At 26.4% G+C, this 27,458-nt stretch overlaps 2 protein-coding genes and 1 pseudogene across 4 annotated transcripts; all 3 read left to right on the forward strand.

Moving 5' to 3' along the window:
• Positions 1-2,722: 2,722 nt before the first annotated feature.
• On the forward strand, positions 2,723-11,201 carry LOC145969103 (uncharacterized; annotated as a pseudogene). The gene is made up of 7 exons (XR_014437944.1): positions 2,723-2,859; positions 3,201-3,403; positions 3,591-3,715; positions 4,754-4,853; positions 4,985-6,602; positions 8,434-8,464; positions 8,828-11,201. The product of XR_014437944.1 is annotated as an uncharacterized LOC145969103 (transcript).
• Positions 11,202-14,471: 3,270 nt separating this feature from the next.
• LOC145968248 (uncharacterized) lies at positions 14,472-19,229 on the forward strand. The gene is made up of 3 exons (XM_083093609.1): positions 14,472-14,590; positions 15,552-15,653; positions 15,785-19,229. The coding sequence occupies exon 3, from the start codon at positions 15,790-15,792 to the stop codon at positions 18,469-18,471; it is 2,682 nt and encodes an 893-aa protein (XP_082949735.1). The 5' UTR covers positions 14,472-14,590; positions 15,552-15,653; positions 15,785-15,789; the 3' UTR covers positions 18,472-19,229.
• Positions 19,230-22,252: 3,023 nt separating this feature from the next.
• On the forward strand, positions 22,253-25,753 carry LOC145968403 (uncharacterized). 2 transcript variants are annotated; one of them, XM_083093825.1, is made up of 7 exons: positions 22,253-22,501; positions 23,384-24,234; positions 24,358-24,570; positions 24,718-24,891; positions 25,018-25,234; positions 25,341-25,421; positions 25,654-25,753. In XM_083093825.1, exons 2-3 carry the CDS (start codon positions 23,415-23,417, stop codon positions 24,537-24,539), a joined length of 1,002 nt encoding a protein of 333 aa, XP_082949951.1. In that variant the 5' UTR covers positions 22,253-22,501; positions 23,384-23,414; the 3' UTR covers positions 24,540-24,570; positions 24,718-24,891; positions 25,018-25,234; positions 25,341-25,421; positions 25,654-25,753. The 2 variants fall into 2 exon arrangements, with proteins under 2 accessions (XP_082949951.1, XP_082949950.1); XM_083093824.1 differs by having other exon boundaries at positions 22,255-22,501; positions 23,384-24,570; positions 25,654-25,752.
• The last annotated feature ends 1,705 nt before the right edge of the window (positions 25,754-27,458 follow it).

The raw sequence follows: 27,458 nt of genomic DNA on the forward strand, positions 1-27,458 counted from the left end.
ATTTTTATCAAAGTTCTTTTTACAAATAACTTATCAACCGATTTTCTTATACAAATATAAAATATGAAACATTATAGATTATTTTTCGTAATATTTTATATTTTATACACATACTAATTGTAAGATAATCAATTTATGCTAAACGAGTTATTGAAATCTTTCGAAAACTTTTTCTAAAAAAATTTATTGACCAATATTTGTACCTGCATATTAATTCATTCTTTATGTCAATAGTTTTCGGAGAAATTTTAAATTGTAATTTTGTCTCTCGTTTCCAACTCATATTCTTTTTCTTTCAATGACTATAATTAATTATGTCCAAATAATCGAAATATTTCTATATCTGTTACTTTCTTAGTTATTTAAGATGCAGAATAATAAGAATCTTATTTGAATGACGATATATTGTAAGATTTCCATTAAATGAAGATTCATAGATTTTCATTAATTAAAGATTCATAAATTTTCATTAAATAAAGATTGAATTAAATAAAACAAAAAAAAAATTAAAAAATAAAAACTAAAATTAAATTATCTTAATGGTGAATTGTATGACGCATTATAAAGTTTTAAGGTTTTAAATTATATGAAGAATGCGTGAAGCTTTTAGTTACCTTTTTAAATATAGTGCAATGTGTAAAATAGTTTTATGTATTAACAAAAATGCATGATATATGTATATATAACTAAGATATATTTCTATTGTGAATAATTGAAGAAAAATAAAGATTTGTAAAATTTTTTTCAGCAAATAAAAAATTCAAATTTTTTTTTCAAGGATTTTCCTATTGGTTGCTCATATTATCACGATTTAATTAAGATGACAATCAGATTAATCAAATTAATATTTCTTTAAGAAATGTAGTTTAATGTTTCATAAAAAGAAATAAAATTTGACTCCTCTCTCACTCTTGACATTTGCGTGGTGCAAATGTATTACTTTATTAATTTGTAGAATTAAATCAACAGAATGAAAGTATATACTGTGTTCAATGAAATGTGCTCTTTAATGTATCCATCGATGTATAATTTGTACGAAATACCAAATGTAAATAATATGTTCAATTTTCCTATCGAGTTTTCTTCTCTGCGAATTTACGATGTTGTTTCGCCCAAAAATCAATGCAATTGAAAGTGTTATATCATCATACAGTTATATACAGGACCGAATAGTTTTTTACTACAGATTTACATCCTGAAATGTAGAAACAAAATTCGATTTATTCTAATTATACGCGCTACTTTCAATTATTTGTGATCGAATCTGTTTTCTTTTTTAATGCGCGCGCAATTATTTTTATTATTTATAAATTAATATATATTTTTAAATTATATATAAAAAAATTTCTCTTCTAATGTATATATGTATTTGTATTATTTGTGTATGTATGTGTATTATGTGTATACGTTAAATAATGAGATAAAATGCATGATTTTTGGAAATAAATATAATAAAGTTTCGCGTTTTCGATTTTTCGAACAAGTATCCAGTCAGTGTGATCGATTTGGTTGTCTTTTCGAATGAACACATGTCAGTCCTGTTATTCTTTCCGAATGGACCTTCGGCACCTCGCCAGGATTAACTTGCTGCTGTGCTGCGCGTACACTGGACTTGGTGCCGAGATAATCGATGAGTCAAGTGAGATGGATTATATACGTGGGCACATTTTCATCCAGTAACCTGAAAATTTTGTCACATTATCTGAGAAAAACTTTAAAGAAATTAAATATGTTCGAGAAAAATTAGTGCAAAGCGAAATTAATACATCACAAGATCAGAGCAAAAAAATATTACGAACAGAGTATAATGTCAATCGCCTGACAACGATCAATCATTCAAAGATTGCTGTTTATACAAAAAATGTGATGACGTTTGTACATTTTAACAAAAAGCTAAAAATTAACTTGGCGTTAACGAAGTAGGTACAAATATAAATAAATATATTAATTAACCACAAAATGTGCTCTATCGTGACTTAGCTATGGATATTCTAAAAACGAAATACAATAATGCAAATGATCATGCAAATAACGAGTTTTAATTTATGTAGAATTTTATAATATAATATAATATAATTTTATAATATAAATATTGAAAGCAGCTAAAATAGTAATCGTACATTAAACGAAGCTATCGAAATGACCATTGTGTCAAATAAACGAAAGAACGACTTAGTTAATGAGAACGACGAAAATGAAGAAATTATCACGCCGTCGCCACCATTTTCTGCAATATAATAGCAAATATTCTCTAAGAAATAAACTTATCAAATATTTAATCGCCGCAACATGTCATGCTTTTTATCACTATCATCCATCATTGAAAATAAAGTATAACAGAAAGTATTCTACTTTATTTCTGAATATTAAATATTATAAATATTAAAAGTTATTAATTATACACGAAGTAAACACTAAGATAAGCAATCATCATCCTAAAAAGGAGGTTTACTTCGAGACTTTCGAGTATCGACATAGAATGTCATTTTTAAGAGTCGATTGTCATTTATCTAATCGTTATTAATTGCGATTGGAATGAATACTTTTTTATCTCATAATTATCTTAATATATTTAAATTCATCTAAAATTTATCACAAATTCAAACTTTAATATAATATAAAATTGATATTGTATTTTAAACTGGCGGTTCTCTTTAATAATAATTTCGATAATCGGGTCGCGCTGGTGTTGTTATTACCACGTATTTATTTTCCCAACTTTCACTCAACACACTGATGCCGAAAAGTGTAAAGGATACTCGTTAGAATTTCGTTGGCTGAAGGTATCATGATTAAAATAGATTCTTATCCAAAATATTGGTCAATCTCAAAAGAATTTGGCAACTAATAAAGAATACGGTGAGATTCTACTTGTCTATTATTATTTGTCGGTTATTATGAAGCTACATTCTGTATTATTAAACTTATCTTTCAATTTTGTGAGCCGAGTAAAGTTTTTCTATCTCAAATTATATACACATACACACCGGACACACGCACACACGCAAACACACACACACACACACACACATATATATATATACGCACGTATAGATTGTATATCACATTATTTTTATAATATAATTGATATCGTGTTCATGATATATAATAAAATAAAGAAATATTACGTGCAGCTAATAAAACGTATTAATACATTTATAATATTTCTGTATTTCTGATTCACACAATTATGGATGTAGCACGGACACACACCAAACGGAGATTTTACCAAATTTACCAGCATCAAAAAGTGGATGTGGCTATGTAGTTCCAAACTGCTGTAAAGTAGATGTAGAGACGCTGCTGAGCTAGGCATTTAAATGACTTATCAAAAGAGATCCGGCAGCCGCTTCTCTCTGATAAAATAAAAAATAATAGTATAAATAAAATTTAATAATATCGAGTAAGAAAAACGACATAAGAATTACTCGAATATAAAAAATATTGAAAGAATTGATCTCTTAATGAATAAAAAATAAAATATCGATCGATCGATTAATTCTTTCCACTTGTAGTTTCAATAATTGGAGTGCCGCTACTATCGAGTTGCTGTTATGCCTAGACACCATGTGCTTTCTTTTCTGTTTTAGAACACGTGTAATGTATGTAAACGAGAGAAGCTACTAGAAATTCATTAGTTGGGTGTATAAAAATCTATTTCAAACAAAAAGAACAACACAGTAAGATCAAGACCATGGAACAAATAGAAAATCAGGTGAGATTCGTCTAATTCAATCATAAAATTAGGTATTATATTATTGAACATTATACTATTAAGCTACATATAGCACATATTATTAAACTGAAAAAGAATTTTATAGAATATAAAATCATGGAAATAAATCAGGATTAGAAATTAACACGTTTTTTGTAATTGTTAATATTATAGTTATCAAAAAAAAATAATTTATAATTACTTCTCGTTACAATTTTTTTTGTTAACTGTAATCTTAATAAACTTTCAATTTTTGTATATAACGAAAAAAGTAACTATGATATATTCTTTCGGCAATAAGTAACGAATATATTCATAATTATTATTATTATTACTTTTCAAATTAATGCGCTTTTTCATAAAAATAAATACATATAGAAAGATTCAATTCTATTAACAATTAACATTAAAATTAATGATATCGATATAATTTTAAAAATAATAATCGATAATTTAACAACTATAATTTTAAATCAAATAAGAATTCTTATAAATTATTGTATATAAAAATGAATTTGATTCGTTTTCCAGAATTTATAAATTGTATAAAGTTCACAACAGAAAAGGTCATAAAGCAAGAGACGATTTTGATGAAATCTATTAAAAACACTATAATTATAAAAAATCATCTTTATTCTTAAAACATCTTTAAAAACATCTTTATTCTTATTTACACTTATAGAATTTAGAAGTCTTAAACAAAAATTTTTGTTTTTGAAAAAAAAAATTTTAAATTAAAATTTTAAGAGAAAGAAAAAGAAAAGTGATTTCAAATAATTATTAAAGTTATATCAATAGTCATCAAAAGTAAAGTTATATCAATAGTATAATTATATCAATAGTCAATATAATAATATCAATATCAAATTCAATAGTAGTTTTTTATATCAATAGCAATTTCAGTAAAATTATATGTTATATGTATAATTGTTCCTACTAATTTTAATATTAAAATATATTTAAAAAATGTATAATAAAAAATATAGAAATTTTATATGTATATATTTATGTGTTATGTACATATATATTATTATATAGGATGTCTCGGAGGGCGAACTCTCATTATGCAAAAAAAGAACAAGAAGTAAAAAAAATGTTTCGGTAAAGATGGGCAATCTCTCATTGGCATGTAGAGCAGGTAAAAATAATTCCATAAGTTATAAAAGTTCTTTCACAATACATTTCAATCGCGATATTTATTTTTAAAGTTAAAATTTGCGAATCATTTTTCCCAAATAATCCGTATATCATTCTGTATGTAAAATATAGAAGCAATGCAACAGCAAATGACGACGAACGTAAAAGCGTCTTGCGACGAGATAATCACTGAGTCGAGTAAAGCTGATTATATACCTGTTAATATCCCGCAACCTAAAAATTTTGCTACGTTGTTTGTAAAGAACTCTAAGAAAATTAAAAATGGTCGAAAAAAATTGGAACAAAATAAAAATGAAGAGGAAATGGAAAATAAAAATAAAAATAAATTAAAAAATATAGAAGTAATGCAACGGCAAATGACAACAAACGTAAAAGCGGATGGCGCCGAGATGATCGATGATTCAAATGAAGAGGTTTATATATACGGGCCTATTTTTATACAGGCACATGAAAATTTTGCCACATTGTCTGAAAAGAACGTTAAGGAAATTAAAGATGTTCGAAAAAAATTGGAACAAAATAAAAATGAAGAGAAAAAGGAAAAGAAAAGTAAAAAGAAATTAAAAAATATAGGAGCAGCGCAACAGCAAATGACAACGACTGTAAAAATGTCTCACAATGAAATAATCACTAAGCCAAAAGCTGATTATATACGCGTACCTGTTTATACCCCGCAATCTGAAAATTTTGCCACATTGTCCGAGAAGAACGTTAAGGAAATTAAAGATGTTCGAAAAAAATTGGAACAAAATAAAAATGAAGAGAAAAAGGAAAAGAAAAGTAAAAAGAAATTAAAAAATATAGGAGCAGCGCAACAGCAAATGACAACGACTGTAAAAATGTCTCACAATGAAATAATCACTAAGCCAAAAGCTGATTATATACGCGTACCTATTTATATCCCGCAATCTGAAAATTTTGCCACATTGTCCGAGAAGAACGTTAAGGAAATTAAAGATGTTCGAAAAAAATTGGAACAAAATAAAAATGAAGAGAAAAAGGAAAAAAAAAGTAAAAAGAAATTAAAAAATATAGGAGCAGCGCAACAGCAAATGACAACGACTGTAAAAATGTCTCACAATGAAATAATCACTAAGCCAAAAGCTGATTATATACGCGTACCTGTTTATACCCCGCAATCTGAAAATTTTGCCACATTGTCTGAGAAGAACGATAAGAAAATTAAATATATTCCAGAAAAATTCAAGCAAAATAAAGAGGAATTAAAATATGCAGAAGTAACACAAGAACAAATAACAACGAACACAAAAACGGCTGACGAAATGACCCTTGTATCGAGTAAGATTGATGATGAAAAGTGCGAGCTGATGAAGCAGGACGCACACCTTCATACTAATCGTGAGAATCAACAGTACGTAATTGAGAAGATGAAACAGAAAATGATTGAAAATGACGTACCATCTCACCTGGAAAATACTTCAAAAGTTTCTAAAGTTGTTAAAGTTTCTAGGAAAGATTACATTACATTACCGTCAGTAACATTGCAAATGACAAGAATGAAAGAAGAAGATTATTATCATATTACGCCACGACCGACAAACCTCGCCGAAGAATCAGATAAATCAGTGGAGTTATTGAAAAAAGCTAATGAATTCAATAAAGACTCTTTGATAAATTTGATGGAAGACTTTGATAGTATAAAAGATATGATAAATAAAGCTATCATTAAAATGTTGGAATTATTAGAAGATCTGAAAATGAATGATTTGTGAAATCGGCTGTGTGTTGTAGAAAAATAAATTTGAGATAAAGACAAAGTAGCAGATGATAAAACAGAAGAAACTAAAGAAAAACGATATTTTTTAAAAAAGTTTAATATTTTCACTTAAGTATCACGAGACAGTACTTTCTAATGCTACAAAAGATCACAGCAAAAAAATATTATGGACAGAGCATATCAACTTCAACCGCTTGAGGACTATCAATCATTCGAAGATTGCTGTTTATACAAAAAATCTGATGATGTCATTTCAACAAAAAGATAAAAACTTGGCATTAATAAGATGCGAATATAAAGTAAATATTTTAATTATTCAAAATATATTTTATTGTGATTTAGCTATGGATGTTCCAAAAACAAAATACAATAATACAAATGATCATGTAAATAATGAGTTTTTAAAATATAACGCAAAATATTCTACTTTATTTCTAAATATTAAATGCTATAAATATTAAAAGTTATTAATTATACACGAAGTAAACACAATGAGACAAACAATCATCATCGCAGAAAAGAGGCAATAATACAGTTCGAGACTTTCCAATATTGACATATCCCATTTTTAAGAATTCATTGTCATTTATCTAATCATTATTAATTGCAATTGGAATTGCATTTATCTCAATAATATATTTAATTTAATCTAAAATTTATTACAAAAAGATTTAATATATTATAAAATTGATATTGAATTTAAAACTGGCGGTTCTTCTTAATAATAATTTCGATAGTCGAGTCGCTAGCATGTTATAACCACGTGTTTATTTTCTGCTACTTTGCTCAACACATTCGTGTGTCGAGAAGTGTGAAGGACATTCGTTAGCTGAATATATATCTATCACGATTAAAATAGATTGTTCTCCAGAATATCGATCAATCGAAAGAATTTGGCACGCAACAAATATAGAATAAGGTGAGATTCTACTTTTCTATTATTATTTGTCAGTTATTATAAAGGTACATTTTATATTATTAAACTGAGTTTTAATTTTCTGAGTCGAATAGAGTTTTTATCAAATTATCTCGCATTGTCACGAACACATTCCTGCAAGTCGTATTTCATCTCTTGATTCATGATTTGACACCAGATAGAATATGTATAACCTCATCGTATAAAATCTTCTAATGTGGCGATAAAATATTATTTTCTGGTGAAATTTTTGAGAACTCGAGTCTCTCTCTTTCTCTCTCTCTCTCTCTCTCTCTCTCTCTCTCTCTCTCTCTCTCTCTCACATAATGCCGAGATATTAGTAACAGGATAGTCAGTTGATTAATATAAAATTAATTCGTCGCAAAAAATTGAAATTTAGATTTATCGATATAATATGCTTAATCCATGCAAGGATTTTAATATCCTCACGATTTTCATTTGATTTACAATAATTTTTAATGAAGCTCAATAGATAAAACATGCGTGTACGCGAATTAATATAATTTTTTATAATATTATTGTATTCTCAATATTTTAAGCTATAATTAATAAGATAATTTCTTAAAGCATTATCTTTTCTGTTGATTACTTATTTTCTTTTAATTATTGTACTTTATGGGAAAAATAATATATAATTTAATAGAATATAAAATAATGGAAATATATTATTTTTTATTTTACATCAAATTATATACAAATTATAATAAATATATTATAGATATATACCTTTTTAATTATATTTTTTAATTATATATATTTTATTTTTTAATATAATTATATTATAATATAATATATTTTTTATATAATTGTAAAATATAATAGAAAATCTTTTATGCATAATTAAAATATAAGCATTATATTAAATTTGAATTCTATAACTTCCAGGTTGCAATGTCCAGGATCTATCTTAGAATATGTATATGCGTAAGAATCTATCTTACAATACGTATAAGCAATTTAAACCGCTGAATATAACTTTGCCAGATAGTCTCAATGCAAACAAAGTAGATTATAATATATCTCATGCATCACAAAACTTACCAGTGACAAAACGCGTTGAACAGAAAGTACAGTTTCAACAAGGAAAGAAGTTTGATATTGATCCTGATCAAAATATTAGTGCGAATGGAGAACGGAAGAATATTTGCGATACATTATAAGGGAAATTGCAAACAACAAATAGCGCAAGCTTACAAGAAGCCACAAAAAAAGAAGAGGTAAAGAAAAAAATATATTAAATAAAATTGACTATTATATATATCAAAATCTTATTGCGCAGCAACCTGCATATGATGCCACGATGTCTCAGAAGAGTGTTAAGGAAATTAAAACTGTTCAAGAATTCGGGCGATATGAAGAAGAATTCAAATATGCAGAAGCAGCGCACCAGCAAATGTCTACAAACATAAAAACGTCTAGCGTCGAAATATCTAATATGAATAAGGATGAAGAGAATGAGCTGATGAAGCAGAGTGCGTATATTCGCCTTATGGCAACAAAGAATCATGAAGAAATTAAGAGACTTCGTCTTCATAAAGCACTTTATAAAATAATACTTTGTAATAAATATAATATGTCAGATGAAGAGTTGAAGATCCCGCGCACAGATCCCGTCGAGCAGTATAAAACGGACAAATTTTTGGATTTGGAAGATGAGCTGCCAAAATTTGATCCAGAGAATCAAGAGTACATGAAGATGATTGAAAAATTGTGTTGCATCGAGAATGACATACGCGTTAAACGTCAAGAAAATGAAGAGAAAAACAGTAAAAGTCAAAAGATTAAACACGAGGAATACGAGTCTGACATACACATAATGCTGCTAAATAGGATAATGGAATTATATACAGAGATTGAATGGTGGCAGCAACGTTTTGAAAAGAATCAAAACAAGTTGATGGCAGTGATGATCGAGAGACAGAAAAGAGAGATAGAGTTAATGAAATTGGCCACTAAAGTGACCAAGCTTCAGAATTTATGCAATTCATACGAAAAAGAAAAAATAAATTTACTATTACAACTAAAGAATAAGAATAAGACATCTGGGACGGAATCATTCAATGCCTCGACACTGCAGAAGAGCAGCCTTCAGGAAGAAAGCCAACAAACATTAGAAATAAATAACTTATCGTCGAACCTGCAAGACACCTTGAAAAAGCAAGTAGCTGGAAAGCAAGTTCCTAAAGATTCTGACTACATTTCATCGCCAATAATATGTCGACAAGAAATGATGGAAAGTAGAGATTACAATCATATTACGTTACCGACAACGAATATCACCAATACAGAAACGGATACAGCAATGGAAGATCAAGTAGTTTCAATTTTGACTAAAGACTTAAATAAATCGAACAAAGCAGATGAATCACCGGAACAAGTAGACAAAGACTCTCTGACAGAATTGTTGATAAATGAAGAAAAGATGAATAAAATGTTAAATAATGAGACCAAAGTAATTAAGTTATTAGAAGATATGAAAACGAACGATGAGTCGATTATTATAAAAAGACAAATTCGAGGTGAAGATAAAGTAACAGATGCTAAGACAGAAAATAAAAGAGACGATACGATTTTTACAAAAAAATTAATATTTCCACTTCCGTGTTACGAGTCATTACGTTCTAATACTACAAAAGATCAGAAAATTATAAAAAATATTACGGACAAAGCATACCAACCGCCTGACGACTATCATTCGTTGAAATATGCTTATAAAAAGTTTATTGATGCTTGCACATCTCAACAAAGAAACAAAAATCAGCTTGGCGTTAGCGGTCCAAATACACATATACGTAATCGTATAAAATGTACATACCGTAACTTAGCTGAGGACAATTTAAAATTAAAATATTATGGAATGAATGATCATGTAAATAACAATTGTCAAATTACAACAAATAATAAAAATAAAGAACACGGATATACGTTGAACGAAACCGTCGAAGAAGATCAAGTTATAAAGGTTGTAGAAGAAAACGAAATCAAAGAAATTGAAAATACGGATCCAACTAGTAACGAAACATTACTTTATGTAAAAGATGTAACTTTGGAAAACAATGGTAAAATGACTAATGGAACCTTGATGGTAGAAGATATATCTAACGTAGCACATAAAATTGATAAAAAAATTGATGTTCGGAAGAATTGGTGGACTATGTATATAGAAAACATGTTTTCACGACTATTATTCTTATTCTTCTTATTATTATTATTATTCTTATTATTCTGCGATTGTCAGTAAAGATCACTTAGATAACACGAATGATATTTCGTTAAAGAGATCTTAGCGAAACTATTATTATAGACATTGAAAGGTAATTATACATGAAAGAAAAGCTTCATAAATCAACATTAAAGGTAACAATCACAAGTTCAAACTAACATTAAATTAATATCATATTAAATTCATAGATTAATATATTTAAATAAGATACTAAAATTTAATAATTTGAATTACAAATTAGGCAAACCAAACCAAAAGATTCAAGATTCATAAATAAAATCATATAACTTTCTTTTCATAATCTGATCGTCTTATTATGCATGTAAAAAATATGTCATTAAAAAATGGAAATAGATATTAAATAATATTTATTTAATAGATATTTCTCTCAAGATATTTATTCATTTATGATAACTGATTGAATATTTTCACGCGAAATTCTGAATTAAAATATTTAGTTTTTGATGACATTTTTATAAGAATATCGATTGATCAATTTATGTAAAGAAAATGTATATAATTACATTTACATAATAATAATAAAGATCATATATTACTACATATATGTTACATTATATGTTACTTCTTTATAACAAAGAACTTATCAACCGATTTTCTTACACAAATATAAAATATGAAATTATATGACATTATAGATTATTTTTCGTAATATTTTATATTTTATGTTTTATACACATACTAAGATAATCAATTTATGCTAAACGAGTTATTATTGAAATTTTTCGAAAACTTTTTCTAAAAAATTTTGTTGATCAATATTTGTTCCTGCATATCAATTCATTCTTTATGTCAATAGTTTTCGGAGTAATTTTAAATTGCAATTTTGTCTTTCGTTTTCAACTCATATTCTTTTTCTTTTAATGACTATAATTAATTATATCCAAATAATCGAAAGATCTCTATATCTGTTACTTTCGTAGTTATTTAAGATGCAGACTAATGAGAATCTTATTTGAATGACGATATATTGTAAGATTTTCATTAAATAAAGAATCATAGATTTTTTATTAAATGAAGAATTTTAATGAACATTTTTATTAAATGAATGAAATAAAACAAAAAGAACATAAATAAATAGAAATCAAAATTAAATTTTCTTAATGATGAATTATATGAAGAATTATATAAATTTTCAAATTATATGAAGAATGCGTAAAGTTATTTAGTTACTTTTTTAAATATAGTATATTAATGTGTGTAAAATAGTTTTATGTATGAACGAAAATGCATGATATATGTATATATAATTATTAAATGACATATTTCTATTGTAGGCGATTGAAAAAAAATAAAAATTTGTAAAATCTTCTTCAGCAAATAGAAAATTCAAATTTTTTCTTCAATGATTTTCTTATTGATTGTTCATATTACTGATTGTTCATATTACTGATTGTTTATATTAATGTTTCGCAAAAAAAGTAAAATTTGACTCTTCTCTCACTCTTGAGCTATGCGTGGTGCAAATGTATTACTTTATTAACTTGTAGAATGAAATCAACTGAATGAAAATACATATGGTGTTCAATGAAATGTGCTTTCTTTAGTATATCCACCGATGTATAATTTGCACAAAATACCAAATGCAAATAATATATTCCTATCGAATCATCTGTATATATGGCCTATGAGCCAGGATGCACTCTTTAATAAAACGAAGGTCCAGCTCTACACTGGTGAGCTATAAACATACAATAGCCAATATTGAGGAAACTAACGAAAAAATTAATTTAAATAATGCAGTCGCGCGATTGGCGCCATACTTGCATAACGATTATTTGAATTGTGATGCACATGACGACTTTGCGATTCGACGAGATCATTTCTGTCCTCTCACTGCAACATGTCAAATTAAATTCGATTATTCATTATCGAATTAATTATTATCGCAATAAATAGACGGACGATTGTCTTCTCAGGTTTCGACCCGATAGTTTGCTGCTCGACAACAATGCTTATTATTAACAGAACTGCCGATACCGGCACCACAGACTGCCGTTCGAACAAAGGTGATGTGACCTTTGAAGCTGGATATAGCAATAGAGGATCGTTAGCACGAACAAGTAAGTGGAAATTTTTCCCAATATCTTCTATTCTAAAGATTGGAAACGCTGTAAGCTTAATGTAACATTCTTCGAATCTTGTATAGCATTATGTATATTTCACTATAGTCGTGTTTTCAGTGCTATATAATATGTTAAATTACACAGCAGTGTTTTTTGTAAATTGATATCGAAAATATTTTAAGGACGTCTTTATCTCGATAATTTAGTATTAAAAAAATTAGTCTTTGCGTGTGGCATCTTCTGAAATGTACATATATATTAATGTACATGTACATATACATATATTATATTATTTTTAATTATTTTTTATTATGTGATATATATATATATATATATATATATATATATATATATATATATACAGGGTGTCCCGAAACTAACGCTTGATATTTTAAAGGCAGATTCTCTGGCCAATTTAAAAACGATTTTTCCTCAGCGAAAATGTCGAGGGAGATCATTATTTTTTGCATATTCCCAATTTTTGTCTCATCATGTATCTTTCTAACTAAGCCTTAAATTAAAATTCTATTAAAGTAAACTCTACCTAAAATTAACTAAAGAATGTAACTTTATTAATATTTTATTCCCATAAGCCTTAGTTTGCGAAAAACCCTTTATTTTATCGTTTATAACTCGAAAACTATTAGTGCCGCGACATTTTCGCTGAGGAAAAATCGTTTTTAAATTGGCCAGAGAATCTGCCTTTAAAATATCAAGCGTTAGTTTCGGAACACCCTGTATATATATATATATATATATTTTAATTACCTAATATTATGTTTTAATTACCTAATATTTACTATTATAAATTTGTATATAATAACTTTTGCTATGTATTAACGCGAATGCATTTACACACTAATGTGAATAGATAAATTTACTATAAAAATTTAAAGCTCAATTTTCTACAATCTTCTTATTATTGCTCGATAGTTTTGTTCTAAGAATACAGGAAACAAAGCAATTTATTACAGTTACTTTTTCTTTGTATTAAAGCAAGAATCATTAAGGAAATTGATAAAGAAAATTTACTGTATTATACATATATAGGCACGTATCTATTATATATAAAAATATTTCTATATAATTTATTTATACGTTGTATTTATACGTATAATTTATTTCGATATAATTTATTTATACGTTGTCACATCCAATATAATAAATCCAATATAATAAAATAAAAAAATATTATGTGCAGCTAATAAAACATATTAATATATTCATAATATTTCTATATTTTTGATCCACACAATTATAGATGTAGCACGGTAAACGGAAATGTAGTACACACCAAACGGAAATTTAAGGCATTTAAATCAAAAGATTTAAATGCCTTATCAAAAGAGATCCGGCAGCCGCTTTCAAGCTCCTCTCTGATAAAATAAAAAATAATAATATAAATAAAATTTAATAATCGAGCAAGAAAAACGACATAAGAATTACTCGAATATAAAAAAATATTGAAGACAATTGATCTCTTAATGAATAAAAAATAAAATATCGATTGATCGATTAATTCTTTCCACTTGTAGTTTCGATAATTGGGGTGCCGCTAATATCGAGTTGCTGTTATGCTTAGACACCATGTGTTTTCTTTTCTGTTTCAGGTCACGTGTAATGTATGTAAACGAGAGAAGCTACTAGAAATTCATTAGTTGGGTGTATAAAAATCTACCTCAAACAAAAAGAACAACACAGTAAGATCAAGACCATCGAGCAAATAAAAAATCAGGTGAGATTCGTCTAAATCAATCACAAAATTAGGTATTATATTATTAAATATTATACTATTAAGCTACATATAGCACATATTATTAAACTGAAAAAGAATTTTATAGAATATAAAATCATGAAAATAAATCAGGATTAGAAATTAACGCGTTTTTTGTAATTGTTAATATTATAGTTATAGAAAAAAAAATTTATAATTACTTTTTGTTACAATTTTTTTGTTAACTGTAATCTTAATAAACTTTCAATTTTTGTATATAACGAAAAAAGTAACTATGATGAATTTTTTCTGCAATAAATAACGAATACATTCATAATTATTATTATTATTATTTTTCAAATTAATGCGGTTTTTCATAAAAATAAATACATATAGAAAAATTCAATTCTATTAAAAATTAAAATTAAAATTAATGATATCGATATAATTTTAAAAATAATAATCGATAATTTAACAACTATAATTTTAAATCAAATAAGAATTCTTATAAATTATTGTATATAAAAATGAATTTGATTCGTTTTCCAGAATTTATAAATTGTATAAAGTTCACAACAGAAAAGGTCATAAAACAAGAGATGATTTTGGTGAAATCTATTTAAAAAAAACTATAATTATGAAAACATCTTTATTCTTATTTACACTTGTAGAATTTAGAAGTCTTAAAAACAAATTTTTGTTTTTGAAAAAAAAAATTTTAATTAAAATTTTAAGAGAAAGAAAAAGAAAAGAGATTTCAAATAATTATTAAAGTTATTATATCAATAGTCAATAATAATATCAATATCAAATTCAATGGTATTTTTTATATCAATAGCAATTTCAGCAAAATTATATGTTATATGTATAATTGTCCCTACTAATTTTAATATTAAAAAATATTTAAAAAATGTATAATAAAAAATATATAAATTTTATATGTATATATTTATATGTTATGTACATATATATTATTATATAGGATGTCTCGGAGGGCGAACTCTCATTAGCATGTAAAAGAAGAACAAAAGAAAAAGAAGTGTTTCGATAAAGTTGGGCAATCTCCAATTGGCATATCGAGCAGGTAAAAATAATTCCATAAGTTATAAAACTTTTTTTACAATACATTTCAATCGCGATATTTATTTTTTAAGTTAAAATTTGCGAATCATTTTTCCCAAATAACTCGTATATCATTCTGTATGTAAAATATAGAAGCAATGCAACAGCAAATGACGACGAACGTAAAAGCGTCTTGCGACGAGATAATCACTGAGTCGAGTAAAGCTGATTATATACCTGTTAATATCCCGAAATCTAAAAATATTGGTACGTTGTTCGAGAAGAACGCTAAGGAAGTCAAGGATGTTCAAAAAAAATTAAAACGAAACAAAAATGAAGAGGAAATAGAAAAGAAAAATAAAAAGAAATTAAAAAATATAGAAATAACTCAACAGCAAATGACATCGAACGTAAAAGCAGCTAGCGCCGAGATGATCGATGATTCAAGTGAAGAGGATTATATATACAGGCCTATTTTTATACAGGAACCTGAAAGTTTTGCCACATTGTCCGAGAAGAACGTTAAGAGAATTAAAGATGTTCGAAAAAAATTGAAACAAAATAAAAATAAAGAGGAAATAAAAAATAAAAAGAAAAAGAAATTAAGAAATATAGAAATAACTCAACGGCAAATGACATCGAACGTAAAAGCAGCTGGCACCGAGATGATCGATGATTCAAGTGAAAAGGATTATATATACAGGCCTATTTTTATACAGGAACCTGAAAGTTTTGCCACATTGTCCGAGAAGAACGTTAAGAAAATTAAAGATGTTCGAAAAAAATTGAAACAAAATAAAAATGAAGAGGAAATAGAAAAGAAAAATAAAAAGAAATTAAGAAATATAGAAATAACTCAACAGCAAATGACAACGAACGGAAAAGCAACTGGCGCCGAGATGATCGATGATTCAAGTGTAGATAATTATATGCACAATCCTATTTTTATACAGGAACCTGAAAATTTTGCCACATTGTCCGAGAAGAACGTTAAGAAAATTAAAAATGTTCGAAAAGAATTGAAACAAAATAAAAATGAAGAGGAAATAGAAAAGAAAAATAAAAAGAAATTAAAAAATATAGAAGTAACTCAACAGCAAATGACAACGAACGGAAAAGCAGCTGGCGCCGAGATGATCGATGATTCAATTGTAGATAATTATATGCACAATCCTATTTTTATACAAGAACCTGAAAATGTTGCCACATTGTCCAAGAAGAACATTAAGGAAATTAAAGATGTTCGAAAAAAATTGAAACAAAATAAAAATGAAGAGGAAATGAAAAATAAAAATAAAAAAAAATTAAAAAATATAGAAGTAACTCAACAGCAAATGACAACGAACGGAAAAGCAGCTGGCGCCGAGATGATCGATGATTCAAGTGAAAAGGATTATATACACAGGCCTATTTTTATACAGGAACCTGAAAATTTTGCCACATTGTCCGAGAAGAACGTTAAGAAAATTAAAAATGTTCGAAAAGAATTGAAACAAAATAAAAATGAAGAGGAAATAGAAAAGAAAAATAAAAAGAAATTAAAAAATATAAAAGTAACTCAACAGCCAATTACAACGAACGTAAAAGCAGTTGGCGTCGAGATGATCGATGATACAAATGAAGAAGATTATATACACGAGCTTATTTTTATGCAGGTACCTGAAAATTTTGCCATATTGTCCGAGAAGAACGTTAAGGAAGTTAAAGATGTTCAAAAAAAATTGGAACAAAATAGAAATGAAGAAAAAGAAGAAAAGATAGATAAGAACAAATTAAAAAATATAGGAGCAACGCAACAGCAAATGACAACGACTGTAAAAGTGTCTCACAACGAAATAATTACTGAGCCAAATAAAGCTGATTGTATACGCGTACCTGTTTATATCCCGCAATCTGAAGATTTTGACACATTTCCTGAGAAGAACAATGAGAAAATTAAATATGTTCCAGAAAAATTCGAGCAATCACCGGAACAAGTAGACAAGGACTCTCTGACAGAATTGTTGACAGATTTTGAAGAAAAGATAAATAAAACGTTAAATAATGAGACCAAAGCAATGGAGTTATTAGAAGATATGAAAACGAACGATGAATCGATTATTATAAGAAGACAAATTCGAGGTGAAGATAAAGTAACAGATGCTGAGACAGAAAATGAAAGAGACGATACGATTTTTACAAAAGAAATAATATTTCCAGTTCCGTGTTACGAGTCATTACGTTCTAATACTACAAAAGATCAGAAAATTATAAAAAATATTACGGACAAAGCATACCAACCGTCTGACGACTATCATTCGTTGGATTATGCTTATAAGAAGTTTATTGATGCTTGCACATCTCAACAAAGAGACAAAAATCAGCTTGGCGTTAGCGATGCAAATACACATATATGTAATCGTATAAAATGTACGTACTGTAACTTAGCTGAGGACATTCTAAAATTAAAATATTATGGAATGAATGATGATGTAAATAACAATTGTCAAACTACTGTAAATAATAAAAATAAAGAACACAGGTATACCTTGAACGAATCCGTTGAAGAAGATCAAGTTATACAGGTTACAGATGAAAACGAAATCAAAGAAGTTGAAAATACGGATCCAGGCACAACTAGTAACGAAACATTACTTTATGGAAAAGATGTAATTTTGGAAAACAATGGTAAAATGACTAATGGAACCTTGATGGTAGAAGATATATCTAACGTCGCACATAAAATTGATAAGCAAATTGATGTTCGGAAGAATTGGTGGACTATGTATGAAGAAAACATGTTTTCACGGCTATTATTCCTATTATTATTATTATTCTTATTATTCTGCTATTGTGAGTAAAAATCATTAGATAGCACGAATGATATTTCGTTAAAGAGATCTTAGTGAAACTATTATTATAGACATTGAAAGGTAATTATACATGGAAGAAAAGCTTCATAAATCAACTTTAAAAGTAACAATCACAAGTTAAAACTAACATTAAATTTATATCGTATTAAATACATAGATTAATATATTTAAATAAGATAATAAAAATTAATAATTTGAGTTACACATTAGGTAAATCAAATTGTGACGGCTTTATATCGTTGAAATTGATGTCTCTGATCTCACGTAGCATTTTGAATAAATCAAATTATTATTATTTTATTCATTTTGTAAATCATGTTTTTATTATTTTAAAAAGAAAAAAAAGGAAGGAAGAAATAGGAAATGATTTTTAGTAATACAATATTTTACATAATGATCTGAGATATCTTGGTTACTCCAATAATGTGGAAGAATGAATTGCGTAAAGTAATGAAATAAATTATGTTTAACACGAAGAAACAAATTTTGTCGATCAATAATATCTTTTAAGCAATATTATATATACTTTGCGAAATTTCAGGATTAAATAATAATCATATAACTTTCTAAATAAAATCATATAATTTTCTTTTTATAATCTGATCCTCTTATTATGCATGTAAAAAATATGTCATTAAAAAATAGAAATAGATATTAAATAATATTTATTTAATAGATATTTCTCTTAAGATATTTATTCATTTACGATAATTGATTGATTATTTTCACGCGATATTTTGAATTAAAATACAAAATATTTAGTTTTAATGACATATTTATAAGAATATCGATTGATCATGGATCAGTTTATGTAAAGAAAATGTATATAACTACATTTACAAAATAATAAAGATCATATATCACTACATTATATTAGCTACATCTTTATAACAAAGAACTTATCAACCAATTATCTTATACAAATATAAAATATGAAACATTATAGATTATATTTCGTAATATTTTATATTTTATATATACATACTAAGATAATCAATTTATGTTAAACGAGTTATTATTGAAATCTTTCTAAAACTTTTTCTAAAAACTTTTGTTGATCAATATTTTTTCCTGCATATCAATTCATTCTTTATGTCAATAGTTTTCTGAGTAATTTTAAATTGCAATTTTGTCTCTTGTTTTCACAACTAATATTCTTTTTCTTTTAATGACTATAATTAATTATATCCAAATAATCGAAAGATCTCTATATCTGTTACTTTCGTAGTTATTTAAGATGCAGAATAATAAGAATCTTATTTAGATGACAATATATTGTAAGATTTTCATTAAATAAAGATTCATAAATTTTTGATAAATCAAGATTGAATAAAACAAAACAAGAACATAAAAAATAGAAATTAAAATTAAATTATCTTAATGGTGAATTATATGACGCATTACAAAATTTGAAGATTTTAAATTATATGAGAATGCGAAAACTTAAATTATATGAAGAATGCGAAAAGTTTTTAGTTACTTTTTTAAATATAGTACATTAATGTGTAAAATAATTTTATGTATAAAATAAATAAAATAGTTTTATGTATGAAAGAAAATGCATGATATATGTATATATTATTATTAAGATATGTTTCTATTGTGAATGATTGAAGAAAAATAAAGATTTGTAAAATTTTTTTCAGCAAATAAAAAATTCAAATTTTTTTTCAACGATTTTCCTATTGGTTGCTCATATTATCACGATTTAATTATGATGGCAATCAGATTAATCAAATTAATTTTTCTTTAAGAAATGCAGTTCAATGTTTCATAAAAAGAAATAAAATTTGATTCCTCTCTCACTCTTCACATTTGCGTGATGCAAATGTATTATTTTATTAATTTGTAGAATCAAATCAACTGAATAAAAGTATATGCTGTGTTTAATTAAATGTACTCTTTAATGTATCCATCGATGTATAATTTGCCCGAAATATCAAATGCAAATAATATGTTCATTTTTCTTATCGAGCTTCCCTCTCTGCGAATTTACGATGTTATTTCCCAAAAATCAATGCAATTGTTAATTGAAAGTGTTATATTATCATACAGTTATATACAGTTATATCATCATACAGTTATATAGGATCGAATAGTTTTTAACTACAGATTTAACCAAAAATGTAAACAAGATCCGATTTATTCTAATAATACACGCTACTCTTATCTATTATTTGTGTTCGAATCTGTTTACTTCTTTAATGCGCACGCCATAATTTTTATTATTTATAAATTAATATATATTTTTAAATTATGATAAAAAAATTTCTCGTCTAATGTATATATGTATTTGTATTATTTGTGTGTGTCTGTGAATTATATGTATGTTAAACAAAATGCTATGATTTGTGGCAATAAATACAATATAATTAAGTTTCGTGTTTTTGACTTTTCGAATAAGTATCCAGTCAGTGTGATCGATTTGGTTGTCTTTTTGAATGAACGGATGTCAGTCCTGATATTCTTCCCGAATGGACCTTCGGCACCTCGCCAGGATTAACTTGCTGCTGTGTCGCGCGTACACTGGATCGTGAATGGGCCTTTTTTGGAAAAACTCTGATGGGATCTGTATATCCCAGTGTCGACTTGTTTTTGCAACGAATCTCTTTTAATGTTTAAGAAGAGGTGATTAAAGAACGATTATAATAATTGTTTTATTATTATAAATTATAAAAGATCATAAATTAGTACAAAAATGCATATTTAAGAAATGTACAAATTTCAGTATTTTAGAACATTTTATATAGGAGATCAAATGCGTAAGGCCTGGATTCAGGCGTTGGGAGCTAGATGAAGTTTCAAAGTGCTTGCCTTGGTCGAACATATCCATGCGCTATTAATGTCCCTGCAAATTTCAAGATCATCTTCATCTTTTAGGATTTTTCTCTCTATAATAATCAAAATTGGATTGACGGAAATGAAGATTGCCAGCACGTTATTTATTTTCGTTGTCTTCGGTAAAATAACAAAATTATTAGAAGATCTGAAAACGAATGATTTAATATTGATTGGGTATTGTAGAAGAATAAATTTGAGATAAAAACAAAATAGCACATGATAAGGTAGAAATTAAGAGAAAAAAAATATAATTTAAAAAAAAAATTTAATATTTCCATTTCCGTATCACGAGCCAATACTTTCTAATATTTTATAAGATTAGAGCAAAAAATGTGCTCTATTGTGACTTAGCCGTGGATATTTTAAAAACAAAAAATAATGCAAATGATGTAAGAAACGAGTTTTAATTTATTTAGAATTTTAAATATTGAAAGCAACTAAAATAGAGAGCATAAGCGTACATTAAACGAAGCTATCGAAATGACTACTGTGTCGAATAAATGAAAGAACGACTTAATAAGAACGATAAAATGAAGAAACTGTCACCACCGTCGCCATCACTTATTGCAATATAATGACAAATATTCTTTAAGAATTAAACTTGTCAAATATTTAATCGCTGCGCCATGTCATGCTTTTTATCATTATCATCCATCATTGAAAATAAAGTATAACAGAAAATATTCTACTTCATTTCTGAATATTAAAAATATTAAAAGTTATTAAATATGCACGAAGTAAACACTATAAGGTAAGCAATCATCATCCCGAAAAGGAGGTAATAATATATTTCGAGACTTTCGAGTATCGACATAGAATGCCATTTTTGAGAGTCGATTGTCATTTATCTAATCGTTATTAATTGCGATTGATATGAATATTTTTTATCTCATTAATATATTTAAATTAATCTAAAATTTATCACAAATTTTAACTTTAATAGAATATAAAATTGAATTTAAAACTGGCGGTTCTCCATAATAATAATTTCGATAATCAGGTCGCGCTGGTGTTGTTATTATCACGTGTTTATTTTCGATGTTTTGCTCAACACGTGTGCCGAAAAGTATAAAGAATTTCGTTGATTGAAGATATTTCTATTACGATTGAAATAAGTTGTTATCCAGAATATTGGTCAACCTCAAAAGAATTTGGCACGCAACAAATAAAGAATAAGGTGAGATTCTATTTGTTTATTATTATTTGTCAGTTATTATAAAGATACATTTTATATTATTAAACTGAGTTTCAATTTTGTGAGTAGAGTTTTTACCAAATTATATCTCGTATTGTTACGAACATTCCTGTAAGTCGCATTTTAACTCTTTAAGACATGCGATAAAATGTATATAATTTCATACAAAATCTTATATAGTGATAAAATATCATTTTCTGACGGAATTTCTGAGAACTCGAGTCATATAATGCCTAGATACTAGCAACAGGATGTTCAGTGGATTAATATAGAATCGATTCGTCGCAAAATAATTGAAATTTAAATAGATATAATATGCTTATTCTATGCAGGAATTTTAATATCCTCGATTTTAATATTCGCGATTTTCATTAGATTCACAATAATTTTTAATAAATCTCAATCGATAACGGATGCATCCACGCAAATTAATAGTTTTTTGTCATATAATTATATTCTCAATATTTTAAGCTATAATTAATAAGGTTTTCTTAAAGCATTGACTTTTTGTTGATTATTCATTTTCTGTTAATTATTGTACTTTACTTTAAAAATAATATATAATTTAATAGAATAATTTTTATAAAATAAGGCATATATATTATTTTTTTTGTTTTACTAGTATTATTTTCCTTAAATTCTTGACTCGTACTTTATCATAATAACATGAGAATTCTTTAATGTATTTTTTATAATGTATTAAATATATTATATTTTTAATACATTAAATATATCATTGATATATTTTGTTAATTATATATATTCAATTTTTTCATATATATACATATATATTTTATTCAAATGTAATAGAAAAATTTTTTATGTATAATTAAAGTAAGCATTATATTCAATTTGAATTTGTAGAAACAACGTAACAGCAAATGAGATTACAAACATGGAATCGCCTAACAAAATGATTAAGATGGATAAGGACAATGATAAAGAGAGCGAGCCCGTTAACCAAAATGCATATCTTCGCTTCATGAATGATAAGGAAATTATGAAGAATCATGTAGAAATCTTGAAGAATCATAAAGAAATCATGAAGATTCATGAAAAAATCACGAAGAATTATGAAAAGAAACTTCGTATTCATAAAATACTTCGTAAAATACTTCATAATAAACACAATATATCAGATAAAGAGTTAGAGATCACGCGTACAGATTCCATTGGACAGAGTATAATGAACAAATTTTTGGAATTGGAAGGTGAGATGCCGAAATTTGTTTTCGCGGACCAACAATACACGGAGATGATTGAAAAGTTGTGTTGCAACGAGGACATACGCGTTAAATGTCAACAAGATGAAGATAAAAGCATCGATAAAAAGCAAAAGATTAAACACGAGGAAGACGAGTCTGACATACACATGATGTTGTTGAATAGGATAATGAAATTATATACAGAGATTGAATGGTGGCTGCAACGTATTGAAGAAAATCAAATCGCGCTGATGACATTGATCACCGAAAAACATAAAACAGAGATAGAACTAATGAAATTGGCCACGAAAGTGACCAAGCTTCAGAATTTATGCAATTCATATGAAAAAGAAAAAACGAATTTACAACTAAAGAATAAGAATAATAAGACGTCTGGAATGGAATCATTCAATCTCTCGACACTGCAGAAGAGCATCCTTGAGGAAGAAAACCAACAAATATCCCCCAATACAGAAACGAACAACGCAATGGAATTACTGAAACAAATAAGTAACTCTCTGAATGAATTATTTCAAAATTATGAAGACAAAATGAAAGAATTAAATAAATGTACTGTTAAAGTGACGGAATTATTAAAAGATCCAAAAACGAATGATAAATCGACTTTTGTAGAAGAGCAAGTTCCAACTTTTACTGAAGACTTAAATAAATCGGACAAAGCAGATGAATCATCGGAACAAGTAGATAAAGACGCTTTGATAGAATTGTTGATAGATTCTGAAGAAAAGGTGAATAAAATATTAAATAAAGAGATCAGAGCAACGAAGTTATTGAAAGATATGAAAATTGAATGATAATGGATTGTTATAGAAAAAGAAATTCGAGGTAAATATAATAAATGCTAAAGCAGAAACTAAAACAGGCAATACGATTTTTACAGTAATTTAATATTTTCACTTCCGTATTACGAATCATTACGCGTTTTAATATTACAAAAGATCAGAGCATTATAAAAAATATTATTTTTTACAGGACAGGGCATACAACGTCAACCGTCTGATGATTATTATTCGTTCGAATATTCCTATTTGTATAAAAAGCCTAATGACGCTTGTACATTTCAATAAAGGGATAAAAATCAGCTTGGCGTTAGCGAGTCAAATACACATATATGTAATCATACAAAATATATCTACTGATTTATAGGTAAGGACATTCTAAAATTAAAATACCATAGCCATAAAGCGAATGATCATGTAAATAAGCGAGTGTCAAGCTATTGAAAATAACAAAAATGAAGAACACGGTAATAATTGAACGAGAATTATAAAGTTGTAGAAGAAAACGAAAACAAAGAAACTGAACATACAGATTCAGGTACAACCAGTAACGAAGCATTTTTTTATGCAAAAGATGTAATTTTGGAAAACATTGACGAAGTGACTAATGGAATTTTGATGGTAGAAGATATATCTAATGTTGTACATAATTGACAATTTTGATAAAAAAATTGATTTTCGGAAGAATTAGTGGAATATGTATATAGAAAGTATGTTTCTATGAATATTAGTCTTATTCTTATTATTATTATTATTTTTATTATTCTGCGACTGTCAGTAAAGATCACTTAGATAATATGATAAATGATGTCATAGGAGAGAATGATTTCGTTAAATATCTTGGAAATTAAAGGGTAATTACACATGGAAGAAAAACTTCACAAATCAACATTAAAGGTAGCAATCACAAGTTAAAACTAACATTAAATTAATATCGTATTAAATACATAGATTAATATATTTAAATAAGATATTAAAAATAACTTGAATTACGCATTAGGCAAATCAAATCAAATTGTGATTGCTTTATATCGTTGAAATTTTAAATCTCTGATCTTACGCAGCATTTTGAATAACTCAAATTATTATCATTTTATTCATTTTGCAAATCATGTTTTTATTATTTCAGAAAGGAAAAAAGAAAGAAAGAAGTAAAAAGTGATTCTAGGATGTAATATACTATTTTACATAATGATCTAAACTATCTTGGTTACTCCAAGAATGTGGAAAGATATGAAAGTAATGAAATAAATTATGTTTGACACAAAGGATATTGTCGATTAACAATATCTTTTAAGCAATATTATGTATAGTTTGCGAAATTTCAAGATTCATAAATTAAATCATATAATTTTCTTTTCATAATCTGATCATTTTATTATGCATGTAAAAAATATGTCATTAAAAAATAGAAATAGATATTAAATAATATTTATTTAATAAATATTTCTCTCAAGATATTTATTCATTTACGATAATTGATTGATTATTTTCACGCGATATTTTGAATTAAAATATTTAATTTTTGATGACATTTTTATAAGAATATCGATTGATAATGAAACAGTTAATGTAAAGTAAATGTATATAAGTACATTTACATAATAATAAAGATAATATATCATTATATTATATTACCTACATCTTTATAACAAAGAACTGATCAACCGATTTTCTTATACAAATATAAAATATGAAATATTATAGGTTATATTTTTAATATTTTATATTTTATACATATAATTAAAATAATCAATTTATGATAAAAAATTATTATTGAAATCTTTCGGAAACTTTTTCTTAAAAATTTTGTTCAATATTTATTCCTGCATATCAATTCATTCTTCATGTCAATAGTTTTCAGATAAATTTTAAATTGTAATTTTCTTTTTTAACTGATATTTCTTTTTGAACGACAATTAATTAATTACGTCCAAATAATCGAGAGATCTTTACATCTCTTATTCGTAGTTATATAATACGTAGAATGATAAGAATCTTATTTGGATAACGATAAATAAAATAACTTTTCTCATAAACTTACATAAACTAAAGACTGAATTAAATAAAACAATTTTAAATTATATAAAGAATGTGTAAAGTTTTTCAATTACATTTTTAAATATAATATATTAATGTGTAAAGTAGTGTTTATACATAAAATAGTTTTATGAATGTGTAAAATAGTATTAAATAGTACATTTTATGTATGAACAAAATTACATGATATATGTATATTTAATTCTTAAATGATATATTTCTATTGTGGATGATTGAAAAAAATAAAGATTTGTAAATAAAGTTTTCTTCAGCAAACAGAAAATTCAAATTTTTTCTTCAACGATCTTCGTATTGGTTGTTCATACTGTCATATACGATTTAATTAGAATAACAATCAGATTAATTAAATTATTCTTTCTTTAAGAAATGCAGTTTAATGTTTTAAATGTTGTGAAAAAAGTAAAACTTGACTCTTCTCTTATTCTTGACCTTTGCGTGGTGCAAATGTATTACTTTATAAACTTGTAGAATCAAATCAACTGAATGAAATTATATACTGTGTTCAATGAAATGTGTGCTCTTTTAATGCATCTATCGGTGTATAATTTGCACGAAATACCAAATGTAAATAATATATTCAATCTTCCTATCGAGCTTCCCTCTCTGTGAATTTACGATGCTATATCAGCCGCAAATCAGTGCAATAGAAAGTGTTATATTATCATATTGTTATATACAAGATCGAATAGTTTTTAACTACAGATTTACATCCAGAAATATAGAAACAAGATTCGATTTATTCTAATTATACATGCTTCTCTTATCTATTATTTGTAATCTGTTTTAATATTCGAAATAAATTATATCTTTTTTATATTCTTATTTTCTTTAATATTCTTTTTTCTCTTGATTTCATATGTATATAATAATATT

This window comes from Camponotus vicinus, unplaced genomic scaffold (genome assembly GCF_025532165.1).
Source record: "Camponotus vicinus isolate PSW18456_S1 unplaced genomic scaffold, iyCamVici1.0 SCAF_3, whole genome shotgun sequence".
Classification (NCBI taxonomy): domain Eukaryota; kingdom Metazoa; phylum Arthropoda; class Insecta; order Hymenoptera; family Formicidae; genus Camponotus; species Camponotus vicinus.

What these genes read in the sequence shown, in the direction of transcription:
- LOC145968403 (XM_083093824.1), top strand. Translation starts at nt 23,415, where the DNA reads ATGGAATCGCCTAACAAAATGATTAAGATGGATAAGGACAATGATAAA.
- LOC145968248 (XM_083093609.1), top strand. Translation starts at nt 15,790, where the DNA reads ATGCAACAGCAAATGACGACGAACGTAAAAGCGTCTTGCGACGAGATA.